This window comes from Brassica oleracea, unplaced genomic scaffold, assembly GCF_000695525.1.
Source record: "Brassica oleracea var. oleracea cultivar TO1000 unplaced genomic scaffold, BOL UnpScaffold00877, whole genome shotgun sequence".
Lineage (NCBI taxonomy): Eukaryota > Viridiplantae > Streptophyta > Magnoliopsida > Brassicales > Brassicaceae > Brassica > Brassica oleracea.
In genome coordinates this window covers 21,614-34,734 of record NW_013617495.1, presented here as the reverse complement: position 1 = coordinate 34,734, position 13,121 = coordinate 21,614, and the positions used below count along the sequence as shown (strand labels likewise).

Here is a 13,121-nt window from a genome sequence, read left to right as displayed (position 1 = left end):
TCTAGTACATGGCTATTTTAGTGAAACAATAATTTCCCCTCCTTTTTTCTGTTTTCCTCGAATATCTTACATTCACAATTCATAGAAAAAAAAAGAGGCTCAGCAAACACAATAGGGAATTGAATTGTTTGAACAAAAGACAGCGTTGATAAAAAAAAGAACAAAATACAGCAAACTGTACTTCGCAAGGTTTTTCCTCTAGCAGCTCTGGCTAATGCCAAACCGTTTCTACCAACGTCTCTATCTCATCCGGTTTGACATGTAAAACTGAATCATCATCATCTTAGCATCAAAATAGTATGTATCAAAGTATGGATGTTTTGAATCTCCGTTTATATTTGAATTAGGTTTTTATGTTTCCTAGTTTCATGTTCATATTTGAATTAACATGAATTTTTTTATTTTTAGTTTTCAGTATCAAATTCATAAATTTACTTCAGATATAATAAATTTTCAAATTGGTTAGGTTCATATATAATTTTATCTGATACTAAAAATTATCTAAACCCAAAAAACAACTCTTCTAAAGGTATCCAAACGTTGATTTTACAGGCCATAGACTATTTTCAATGATACACACAGTTGGAAAACAATAACAAATATATAGAGTCCTCTAGTATGAAGGGGATACATTGTTCAAGCTCGTAAGGCATAAAGAATAAAACTAATGAAAATATGAAATATATGTCTGTTAATGGAAAACATTATTTGTCCGCATAAAACAGTGACCGAAAAAGCTAAAATCTGAGCCAAATTTCATAAATAACCAATCAAACTATACGTCGAACCGCGCAGATGTTTATTTTCATTTATTTTTATATAAACATTTTGTTTTTAATTTTACATTGGTATATATTAGTATAATATATATGAGGTGTGTTTATCACTTTTTAAAACATAATAATTTTATCGTATATTTTTTGTTGAATTGGTTGTTTCCAGATCACGTTTTTTTTTGCTTGGAAAAGATTGATAGTTGTTTAGTTTCTATAATGTAGTAGACATATTATTTATTTTTTATAATCTAGAAAGTGAGTTATTTAGATCTATAATAATGATAAGATTAGAGATTAAATGTAACATGACTTTCTAGTAATAGATCCATTAGGTCTATTTTTAAAAAAATCACACATGAGTCAAAATTGTGACTTCTCTTTTAATATATAAGATTTTCTATCTTTAAAATCGATTTTTTTTACAAAAAAAAAAAACAAATCGAACCAAAACCGAAATGTCCAGGCCTACACAAACGGTTGTAATTTAAATATTACTGTACTATAGATTATAAATAAATCTAAACCAAGACTAAACCGGAGTTTGCCCTCTATGTGAGCTTTAACCGTGTTCACTGATTGGATGTTTAAAGGAGGTGATTGGGGATAGAGGTATCATAGCACTTGGCATAGCAGAGAATGCTGTGATGGCAGACGTTCTAGCTAACCACAGAAGGCGGAGACACAGAGTGAGCATTCTTAATGATATTGAGGATGAGATTGATAAACTGCGAGATGGAGGGGTAAGTGAAATGGACGATGTTCAGCTGTGGAGAAGCGTAGAGGGAAAATTTGTAAACAGGTTCTCAACTAAGAAGACTTGGTTACAGTTGAGATCTCGGCATCAAATATGTTCTTGGAGCAGAGGTGTATGGTTTCCTCAGTCCACTCCGAAGTACTCATTTATGCTCTGGATTGCAATGAGAAACAGAATGCAAACAGGGGATAAAATGCAAGCTTGGAATGTTGCTATAAACACAGAGTGTGTTTTATGCCATGAAGTTCAAGAGACCTGCTCACATCTCTTCTTTCAGTGCCCCTACTCCGCTAAAGTCTGGAAGTCATTGGTTAAGGGGCTTCTAAAGAACGAATTCACCACTGATTGGAATGATATCGTAGCAAAAGTCGCTGGATCGAGCTATCCCTCAACAGAAATGTTCCTCATCCGATACTCATTGCAGGCAGCAGTGCATAGTATATGGAGAGAAAGGAACTCAAGAAGACATGGAGAAGAACCAAAAGATGCTACAACTCTAAGCAAACTTGTAGATAAAACAATTCGGCTACATCTACTTGCAGTCAAAGCGAAGGGTCAGGCATTTTTGGAGAGGAGTTTGTGCACCTGGTTTGGCACACGAGATGTTCAAGCCCCATAAAGGACATGAAGTTTTTTTATTCTTTATAGTCATTAGAGTACATAAATAAAAAACAGAAGCACTAGATGTAACAGGGTTTTGTCTGAATATAATTTTACATTCATTCAGAAAAAAAAAAAAAAAAAAAAAAAAAAAAACGTGTTCACTTCCTAGGTTACATAACAGTCATGGTTCATACGTTACCCTCAATTAGTTACACACGAGTTATTGGAATCTCAGTTACATATGACACGGATATAAACAGATCTTAAAGCTTATCTAGGTTCAAAGAAACTCTCAGATATGTTGTCACTCCTCCAACCCGAAGACTGAGATTGATCTTCCATAGGAGAATCCATCGTCGGAGACATCATCTTTCTCGCCTCTAATACACTCCCGGGATCCAGAAACGGCGGTTGCGTCGGCGTCGGAATCTCCATATTCCCTTTCATCATTTTCACAACCGCAGACATCGCAGGCCGTTGTTCAAACGCTGCTTGAACGCAAAGCAGACCGATCTCAAGCAACCGTGACGCTTCCATCTTGTTGAAGTTATCCCCCAAAACTTGATCTACAACCTGAGCAAGGTTGCTTGTCCCGTACAGACTCCAAACCTGAAGTTTCATTTTCAAGATTCAAGAAAAGGGTTTGAGCTTAAATCACTCAAGGTAAAAAAAAATGTTAATTAACTTTGAGAGAGGTACCGTTTGTAGGATCGAAGTAGCATCTTGTGAGAAGGCACTGTTACGTCTTCCGGTTATAACTTCAATCATAACAACTCCAAAACTGTAAACGTCTGCTTTCTCAGTCAGTTTTCCTCGTACAGCATATTCTGGCGCCATGTAGCCTCTGTTTTCAAGATAAATATAAAAATTGTGTAGTAAAAAATGTCGCAAAAGATCAGTTTAGAGACTTTACCGTGTACCAGCAATGGCAGTGCTGATGTGAGTCTTGTCCCCAGGAAACAATCTAGCCAGTCCAAAATCAGCGATCCTCGGAGTAAAATCATGTTCCAGAAGTATATTACTCAGCTTGATGTCTCTATGTATGATTCTCAGATTCGACTCTTCGTGAAGATAAGCCATTCCTTCTGCTGTGCCAAGTAAAATTTTGAACCTCTTCGCCCAATCCAACGGTGGAACATCTTGTCTTACTATTAAAAAGCAGTAGTAACAGGTCAAATATGATACAATTAAGATATGGTAACCGCACAAATGTTTAAGATGAGAAATACAAACCGAAAAGATAGTCATGTAGGCTTTTATTCGCGATGTATTCATAAACCAGAAGGCTCTCGGGTCCGGTTATGCTACATCCCAACAGCTTGACAAGGTTCTTGTGGTCGATTTGGCTTATTAAATTGACTTCGTTAAAGAAATGATCAACCCATTGCTTTGTGTTGAAGAACAGTCTCTTCACCGCAATATTCTTACCGTTACGAAGAACTCCCTGTTGCACAAAAAGGGCAAAGACTTAAAGAATAGGAACATCCGAAAAAGAAACTCTAAAAACGAACAGATAATAAAAAGTTAAAAACACAACCTACCTTAAATACAGAACCAGATCCTCCTTGTCCTAGCTTATTTTTGTCGCTGAAGTAATCAGTGGCCTTCTCGAGATTCTCGTAGGAGAAACATATATTGGATTTGTTGGCAAGCATAAACAGTGGCCCTAGCTGCTTATTCTCTACATTACATACAAAAAAAAATATTTATCTAGATCATGACTTTTACTTTACTATAACCACTCATACTCCAATGACTTATCTCAAAAACTAAGCTACTTCAAGACCTAACTGATTCAACAAAGAACTCAATTTGCAAAACATTCAGAAGTCACAAACCTCTTAGCTTCTTGGCGCGTTTCTTTCTATACAAGAAACCAACAGCAGAGACCAACAGAACAAATGCCACCACCGAACATGTCACCGCCAAAATCACTACCAAATGGTTATGACCTATCAACAAACACAAGGAGACTTAAATAAATCGACCTTGTTAGTGATACGTTTCTAAATCAATGCAATCACTTTGTCTCTTAATCCATAATCAAACGTTCTATAAATGTTACAATATACTCTATCTCTGTTTCAAAATGTACGATTTTTTTAAAACAATTCACAACTGTTAAAAATTATTTTAAAAATATTATTAAAATATAAATTTAAAACTATTCAGTTAATTATAAAGAAATCTATAAAATATCATTCATTATACTATTTTTAATAAAATCAAAGGTTACCTTTTACCTAAATATATAAAATATCTTATATTAAAACATTAAAAACACTTTTAAACATTTTTTTACATTTCGAAGCGGAGTGAGTATATACTGACTTTGGTCACAATACAAGCTCTATCAACTTACCACCATTTCCATCTGATGTTGAATTTCCAGAGTTATTGTAAAACTTGTGAGTAGAAAACCTCATGTAACAGCCAGCGTTAAGAGCTCGACCTTCTTCATTACCAAAACAAGAACCGATTTGCTCTGAAGCTTTACTCAAACACTCAACACAACCACTACGAGTAAGAGGCTCCCAACACTGAGCCAAACCGTGAACAGTCACGTTACGTTTATCCACAAATCCAGCATAGAAACCACCGTTCCTCACCGCCTCCTCGCTCATAAATTTCACCAACTCCGCAGCATTATCCCGAAATAACGTCCGGTTTACTCCGGTTATCTCCTTTTCGGAACAATTAGTCTGGTCTAGCGAGCTTAAAGTCTCGTTGAAGAAGTTGTACTCGTCGTACCTACAATATTCCATCAGTTTGATAAAAAATTGCATGCTTTAGAAGAAATTTTTTTTCTATTTTTATACATTTTTATTTAGTAATAATGATTAATTCTAAAATTTTAAAACTAATTACATTTATTAAATTCCGATTAGCTTAGAATTATGAAAAATAGATAATAATAAATTATGGATCCATAACTAATATTTAATTTTATTAATATGTATGAAAATTTTAAAGCATACATGAAACAAACAGAGTATCATATAATCAAATACTCAAAATTTCAGATTTTCAGACTGAGGTGATAATGATACCTGACGTAGCATCCATCGGAGAAGACACGACCACCACGGGTAATTTGTTGAAAGGGCAAGCAACGAGGGACTTTAGCTTTTATCTGAGCAAAGCACAAGTCGCAATCTTTCTTGTCAAGATCTTTCATACACTCTCCGTAAGCATAGACTGTTAAGTTCCCTGTGCCGTTGACTACTTGACCATAACCTTTAGCTTCAAGCAGTGGAGAGACGGCGTCCATAGCGGCGAGGAAGTTGGTGACGACGAGACTTTTTTGCTGCGGGGTCATTGTTCTGTTGTTGCACATCTGAGCGACCGTCTCTCCTCTAGGATCAGAGATCACAGGGTTTAAGAACAAACCCATAAGGAGGAGAAGAAGATGTAACGAAAAGACAGAGAGACTGGTGATGAAAGACGACATCTTGACTTTAGTGTTTAACCTTGTGGGATTGAGCAAGATAGCATTTGTTATGGCAAGATCTAGAACTATTATTGTTTTTCAAAATTTTTTGTACTCTGTATAGTCGCCATATGCGTTATTGCAAGGGTCGTCTCAAAGCCAAAGAAACTTCAATCATTCTTTTAGTTTTTTGCCACCTCTATGCATCGACCATCTTTTTTTTTCCTTTTTTTGACTAACCGTCGACGTCCTTTTTCAACAATCGATTTATATAATTTGCCATTGTAACGAATAGTCTCGAGTTTTTATTTTCAACACATATATTAGGACTATTTAGCCATTTTAAAAAATAACCATCTTTGACTTATGTTTAAGGTGTGCCCCACTAGTGGCGCCGTCACCACATTATATTTTTTTGGTGAAACGATAATATTTGCTTATTTTATTTTTCTTTGTTTTCCTCAGTATCTCACGCTACACAATACATGGTTAAAAAAAGACTTTGAGCGTGTTTATTGGTAATAGCATGTTTATTGATAAAACCCTTAGGTAGTTCTTAAGTAGACCTTAGTGAATTTTTAACTATTAAAATTAAAATAAAAAATTTTGTTAAAAGACACTTAATAATAGTGGTTTTTGGTAGTTTCTTAATAAATGTCCTTCACAATAAAAATTATTGCACAAATTCTCAAATGTTTGATTGAAAGTTTGATCAAAATATTGACCAAAAATTGTGATGAGAAGAGGAAGCCATGCAAGTTTTGTTTTAGATTCTTGTTTATAAAATATAAATTGTTTCAGATATGGAAACAGAAGGGAGAGAACGTGAGATGAAAGATAGAGAGGATGGAGAGAAAACGTGAGGTGAAAGATAGAGAGGATGAGTGTGTCTCGTGAATACATACAGACACAAGACTACAACACCTGACCTCTATCTCCTGAATACAAGACAGACACAAGACTACAAGACTATGAAACAAAGGACATTTTAAACAAACTGTGATTGATAATGTGTTGATAAACTGTGATTGTGAAGTCGCTGTGTATACATTAGTACTACTTGCGGAAACATTCCAACGAATGAAGCTAGTCCCAGCTCCTCGTCCTCCCTCTCAAATAATGCTCCGCTAACAAACCGTATTGGTGGGCCTCCGCAGTTGATCGAAAATTCAGAATCTAGACATAAACAAAATAAAATAAAATAGAAAAAGATCATAAGCAATTTTTTGCCAACAGTATACACGAGCACTGTCCATTTGTTACACTTACATAATGCTTTGCCTCGATTGCAAGGGAAGTCTTTCTGCAGGCAGCTCAGTCCTGGTAAAACACTTTTTTCAACTTGAATAAGTACAAAACTTGAGCCAAAATCAGGAGGATTTGTTTTCTAACAATTAGGGGACCCGTTGTGGCTTTGAAAGACGAAACAATTATAAAGGACTTTTGTTACTCACATATTGCTCAAAGTCTGGCTCTTTTGAGTGGGCAATGAACCATTCAACGTGTTGTTCCCCAGAAACCTAATAAGAAGAGTGAAGACATCAAAACATTTAGACAGCTATCATAGTTAATCGCTGGAAAACAAAGCAAAAAACATATCATCTTACAGTACTAATGTATACATAGACACAAGACAGACACCTGAACCTTTTTAAACAAACTTTGAACATTTTATACAAACTTTGAAACAAAGTACATTTTAAACAAACATTTTAGCAAAACAGGATCAAGATCGACCCGGAACAAAGAGCTAAACACAAAGTTTCATCCTTTCTTGATCGAACATGATGTTACACAAAGACAAAACAGCACAAACAAGCAGCTCTTACCTCTCCTCTCTCGTTGTACACGGTCTTATACAGTGAGTAAAACTTTAGTTTCTTGAGAATAAGAATCCTTGAACATCACATAAGCAGTGCACGCTTGCTCACCAGACCTTATAACAACAACACAACAGAGATTCATCATTCTGATTTCTCAATCAAGAAACCAAATTTTTTTTTTGAAATTTCAATTCTGGATTGAAAATTTTGCATCAGGAACATCAAATCGTTGATTCGCACATCATATTACTATAGATCTAGAGAAGAGATACGGGCTTACCTGTTGTTTGACCAAAGAGAAGCTTGAAACAGAGAGGAGACGATAGTGGAGAAGACGATGGAGGATAAGAGTAAGAAGAGGTGTAACGACGAATAGAGCGAGACGAGAGAAGACCAACCGATAGAGCCCGCCATTGAATCGCCTTTCGCAGGAGAGAAGAGAAACCGAAGGAGAGAAAGAAAAAAAAAAATTCACGGTCGAGACAACACCACTGTTCTCCCCCAGTAGTAATGCGACACGTGGCGGCTAAGACCCGTGCCTTCGCGCTCCTAATTAAGGGACGTCTCCTGCTTTAATCACATTTTTTCTTTTATTTTAATTCTCATTTATGCTAACAACCCCTCTTAAGAGACACCAATAAACATGCTCTTAGCAAACACAATAGAGAGGGAGATTTGTTTGAAAAATTATAGCAAATTACACTTGGCAAGTTTTGTGAGAAGTTTTCTTGTCTAGAAGCTTTGGCTAAAGTCAACCCGTTTCTACAACACTCTATATCTCATCAGATATTAGATTTTACATGAGGAAGATAAAAGAAGTTTGTAAGTATGGAAACTTATTTTCAGCAAGAGTTGCGCATGAATGAGAAGTAACATTAACAAAATCTAAGGACTGCTATCAATTAGGCATTGACATGTATTAACTTCTTTCCATGTGCCAGAGAACCTTATAGTTTGGCATCTAAACCGTGTCAATAAGAGAATACTCCACAATCACTGACATTAAAAGCTCCACAAGTTTTTAAAAAAGTTACTAGTCACTACATCTGACTTGTGTGGAACGAAAAGTATTATTCAGTAAGAATTAGTTTTAGGCTTTTAGCTGCCAGAATTTGCTAGATTAGGATTGAAAGTCATTACAGTTCATAAATAATGGACACTAGATTTTTACCCGCGCGGGCGTGCGGATGTATTTTAAAAAAAATATGAAACTATTTGTTTTTTAGGTCACTATTTAGGGTTGGGCAAAAAACTTGAATTCAAAGAACCGAACCGATCCCAATCCGAATAAGTAGTACCAAATCCGAACTGGAATTGATTAAATATCTGAATTATTCAAAATTTTGGTATTTGAAGAACTGAAACCTAATCTGATCTGAATCGAAGTATTTTGGGTATCCAAAATAGATTATATACTTATATATATTAATTATTTTTAGATTTAATATATATCAAAACATCCAGAATATATATGATACTTTTAAGTTCATTTAAATACTTGAAAATATATACAAATAATCAAACGTAAATATCTAAAATAGTTAAAATATACTTAAAACTCCAAAAATACTTAAATAATCATTAATTCTCTATCCAAATATCTAACTCAAACTAATTTATATGTTAAGTTAGGTACTCTGACATATGTTATTCAAATTTATATGTAATATATTCTATTATTTATATATTTTTAAAAATTAAAGCATATAATATATTTTAAATTTTTTAAAATAATTTAAATTGGTATCCAAATCCGAACCAAATCTTCAAAGATCTGAACCGAACAAGAAATCCCAAACAAGCCCGAAAACGAACCTGAACGTCCACCCCTAATCACTATTATATATCATATATATGTGTCATCATAGGTTACAAAAATATGTGTTATCATATAATTAATCGTATTTTACATGTACCATCAAATAAGTTTTCTTATAATTAATAATATTCTATACATACAATCATATAAATAATCACATATATTATATTTTTAAATTTCAATGTGAAATATAAAAACCATAATTTAAGTTGTTGTTTGAAATTGGGCTTTGTATTGTATTTTTCTTATATATATTGAAAACATTTTTATAATGGTTATTGGATAATATGTTAGTAAAAATCAAATTTTAAATATATGTATATTTTTGAATGAATTAATATAAATCAATTTTAAATTATTATTTTGATTTGAATATGTATATCAAGTAACATAAACTCATTACTTTTTAATATAACGTAATGAACTTCTATTTTTTTAATAGCATAATCTCATTACGTTTTTTTTTTAACTTACTGTTATCCATGTTACCAAACATCATTTTTTTAAACTGTTATCTATGTTTCCAAACAAAAGCTACTTTTACTTTAATAAAATAGATAATTTTTAGTCGTAATTCTTATACCATACGATTTTGCGCAATGTTTTCTGTCACAGCAATTGACTTTTATATGGTCAGTATTCTTTTTCAACTTTGTGTGTCACTCAAAACAGTAGATAGCCTGTGAAATCAACAACTCAGCTTGGTGAAGTTTATGGTTTTGGATGTAGCATATGAAAGATTCCAAAATATATATAAAAGGTGAATTTCAGATTTTAAACACAAATATCCATAACCACGTGAGAGAGAAAGTCCAGAGAGAGAAAGTACATCCGATTTTGGGTCCGGCGTACGGCCGGCGCGTGACGCGCCGGCCGTACGCCGGAGCCCTTCGCTCTTCCGTTTAAAAGTTCCCCTGCTTCCCCTACGCGTCCTCTCCCTATCACCTTGTCGGAGCTCTGGTCCAGGCCTCCTTCGTCGTCGTCACCTCGGGGAGTGAACCGGCATCACTGGTGGCGCTGCGTCTGGAGTAACGACGCGATCGTATGGAAGGTTGGTGGGGTGAAGTCGGTTTGTTAGATTAGGTTTCGTTTCCGGGAGATGGAGGCTTTTACAGATCCATCGCCGCCGGCTTTGTTTCCGGGAGGTGGAGGCTTCCTCAACTCTGCTTTCGCCGGCTTTAGTCTCCGGGGGGGTGAAGGTGTTCTTTGCCTTGCATCGCCGGCTTTTGGTTCCCTAGTTTTGTTTTAGAGTTTTTTATTTTTGGTTTTGCGATTTCGGGTTGGTTTTGATGGAGGAGCTCGCGTCAGAGGACGATTGACGCTCTCCGGTGGTATTTGGTGATGGTTTGAGCGAAGCCTTCTTCTCAGTGTTGGTGATTAATGGTGGCGGATGAGATCTCGTCCTTGCGATTGATGCTCTCCGATAATAGAATCTCCGGTTTTGAAGGCGTTTACGGTGAAGATGATGTGGAGCTGACGAGCTGTGGTGTGTACCGGTGGATCGATCGATGGATGTTTCATCGGGGCTTTTTGCTTGATGTGGGGGGGGGGTCGTCGTGGCTCAGCGGCGGCACCCTTTTTGGTTTCTAGGATTTCTTTAGTTGGGCTTTTGGCCTTTGTTTGTGTTTTTAGGTTGTTCTTAGTGGTTGGGCCTTGTATCTGTTGGGCTTGTCCCATTAATTAATGAAATTATTGATGGAAAAAAAAACACAATTAATTCATTTCTACTAAAACCCACTTATGAAACAGACTACCTCGATGCATTGATATATTTGGTTTTATTAGGTGTTTTCCTACACCATGCGCAGAAAATAAAATTTTAAATATAAATTATATTTTTAAAAATTATATTTTGTTAGTTTACTTTTTAGATGTTATTATTTGTTTACAATTCAATTTTAAATTTAAATATAATAATATATATGTATATATTTAAAATATAATTTTAGAAATATTTTTATCTATTTTTGGTTAAAATATATCAAATAAAAATTTTCAAAATTAAAAAAAAAAGGTTAGGTATATAGTTATTAAAACGTAAAAATAAATCTTATTTTTAAAATTTGTAGTTATTAAAAAAGTAATGGTATTTGGATTAGAAAATTGCAAGTTTTTTAAAAGCTACATAAAATTTTAAAGAATTTTTTTAGTAATAAAAAGTATATAATTATAAAATTGAATTAAAGAATATTTCAAAAATTATAAATAATTATTATATTTTTATTTCTACTATTATTTTATTATTATTATTTTAACAATAATATTATATTATTTACTGTCTAGGGGATCCCAAAACTATTTTTAACATTTACGGTTTCTGATGGTATGTTTATCAATTAAGAAAAAACCCAAATTTGTAAATTAATTCTTATTGTAAAATTTCTCTCAGATATTTACGTCAAGACAAGACAAGACAGACAAGCCCAAACAAATCTACATTATAATGAGGCAGTTGCCTCACTTCTGAGACAGACACGTCACCAGGTAAGTGGACTCCACTTTTAAAAAGTGTGAAAAAATTTTAAATCTGTAGCTCGAACCCTGGTTACTGTGATATAAACACCAACATTTATACCACTAAACTAAAGGATACTTTGTACTTTGATTACCGAAACTAATATATATTTATGAAGGATTTTTTATAGTGGATCCCACATATAACTGTAATGTTTCAATACTCACGTGTAACTTTGTTCATCCAAACATATTTAGTAAAATCCACATTCTGGCCCAATAAAACTTATAAGTGGGCTAAATCTCTTTTGTATGTATCTAGGATTTTTATAGTACTCTGTCTCCACCGATAAATCGAAGCGTTACCCTTTTAGCTTATAAAAAAAAATTCTGAAACTTTTCATCTTCACCTCTCTATATTTCCAACGATCAGTTATGGTACCGTTTCACCTCTGAAACGATCCGTCTCAGTATATATAATTCCTCAAACAAACCTTGAGACCCATATCTCTTATTAAATTACTCCTAAATTAAACTGTCGCAGCTTTTAGCCAACCTTCGAAGATGTCAGCCTCCAGGGTTGTTGTTGCTTAATCGGTCGTTGTCCCCACCACCTTTCTCCACCTATAACATAGTACCCAGGAAAAGGTATTGACAATTTGACTTACTATGGAATACTATATACCATATTTGTTTAATCAATATTCAAGCTATCAGTTTTAATACTTTAGGCGTATGTTTCTCTGGGCAGAATTCCGAGATCCACGGTTCTATCCCAGTTCGTGTGAATCACTACCATCCATCGCTACGATAGGGGGTCGATCGTGAAAGTTGATTGATCGCTTTGAAGTTGTCTGATTAACTAATATGATGTAAACTCTGTTCTCATGGGCTATAATGGAAAGTTATTTGGTTGCTAGGACTAACAGAGGCTGCAAGGCTGGGTACGTCTCAGGCGGAGCTGAAGGACGGTACAACTAGAGCGCCTATTGTCCGGTTTTTGTCGTGCCAACGTGCTATGGAATTTAAGCCTTCCTAGGAGAATCAAGATCACTTCGAAACGTCGGCTGTCATTTTCAACAGGTACCACCAAGATGTAAATTTTTTTATGTTTGTGCTGTGGTTCGACTCAAGATTGAAACTTTTGCTGATGAAATAATGATTTTGTGGATGCATGTTAATTAGATTTACGAGGCTACAAATTGTTCACTGTACATTGGCAGGGAAAAAATGGCTATGTATGGTTCAGTTGTAACACCGGTGTGGTGCAATGGGGATGAACATGGTAACCAAAGGTGTGCATAATGTTATTGAGTTCCTCAGCGATGATTCCCCTGACATGGATGTGATCGGAATCTCTGGTGAGTTCCTTTTGTATGTTATTGGTTTGATTTTAAAACAACGCCTTTTAGCTTAGTGTCATCTTGAGACTTAAAAACTTGAAATTTATTGGTCAGATAAC

The 13,121-nt window shown here is 34.7% G+C and overlaps 2 protein-coding genes and 1 long non-coding RNA gene across 3 annotated transcripts; 1 reads left to right on the top strand and 2 right to left on the bottom strand.

Moving 5' to 3' along the window:
* The first annotated feature begins 1,231 nt into the window (after positions 1 to 1,231).
* On the top strand, positions 1,232 to 2,149 carry LOC106320308. The gene is made up of 2 exons (XM_013758670.1): positions 1,232 to 1,252; positions 1,367 to 2,149. Exons 1-2 carry the CDS (start codon positions 1,232 to 1,234, stop codon positions 2,147 to 2,149), a joined length of 804 nt encoding a protein of 267 aa, XP_013614124.1.
* Positions 2,150 to 2,300: 151 nt separating this feature from the next.
* LOC106320311 (cysteine-rich receptor-like protein kinase 3) lies at positions 2,301 to 5,766 on the bottom strand. The gene is made up of 8 exons (XM_013758674.1): positions 5,184 to 5,766; positions 4,496 to 4,884; positions 3,972 to 4,085; positions 3,675 to 3,814; positions 3,367 to 3,577; positions 3,047 to 3,281; positions 2,833 to 2,977; positions 2,301 to 2,742 (listed from the first exon to the last, which is right to left on the bottom strand). Exons 1-8 carry the CDS (start codon positions 5,582 to 5,584, stop codon positions 2,404 to 2,406), a joined length of 1,974 nt encoding a protein of 657 aa, XP_013614128.1. The 5' UTR covers positions 5,585 to 5,766; the 3' UTR covers positions 2,301 to 2,403.
* An 876-nt stretch (positions 5,767 to 6,642) lies between these two features.
* Positions 6,643 to 7,852, bottom strand: LOC106320312. The gene is made up of 5 exons (XR_001265761.1): positions 7,667 to 7,852; positions 7,393 to 7,499; positions 7,018 to 7,083; positions 6,833 to 6,883; positions 6,643 to 6,739 (listed from the first exon to the last, which is right to left on the bottom strand). It is a non-coding gene; the product is annotated as an uncharacterized LOC106320312 (long non-coding RNA).
* Positions 7,853 to 13,121: the final 5,269 nt, after the last annotated feature.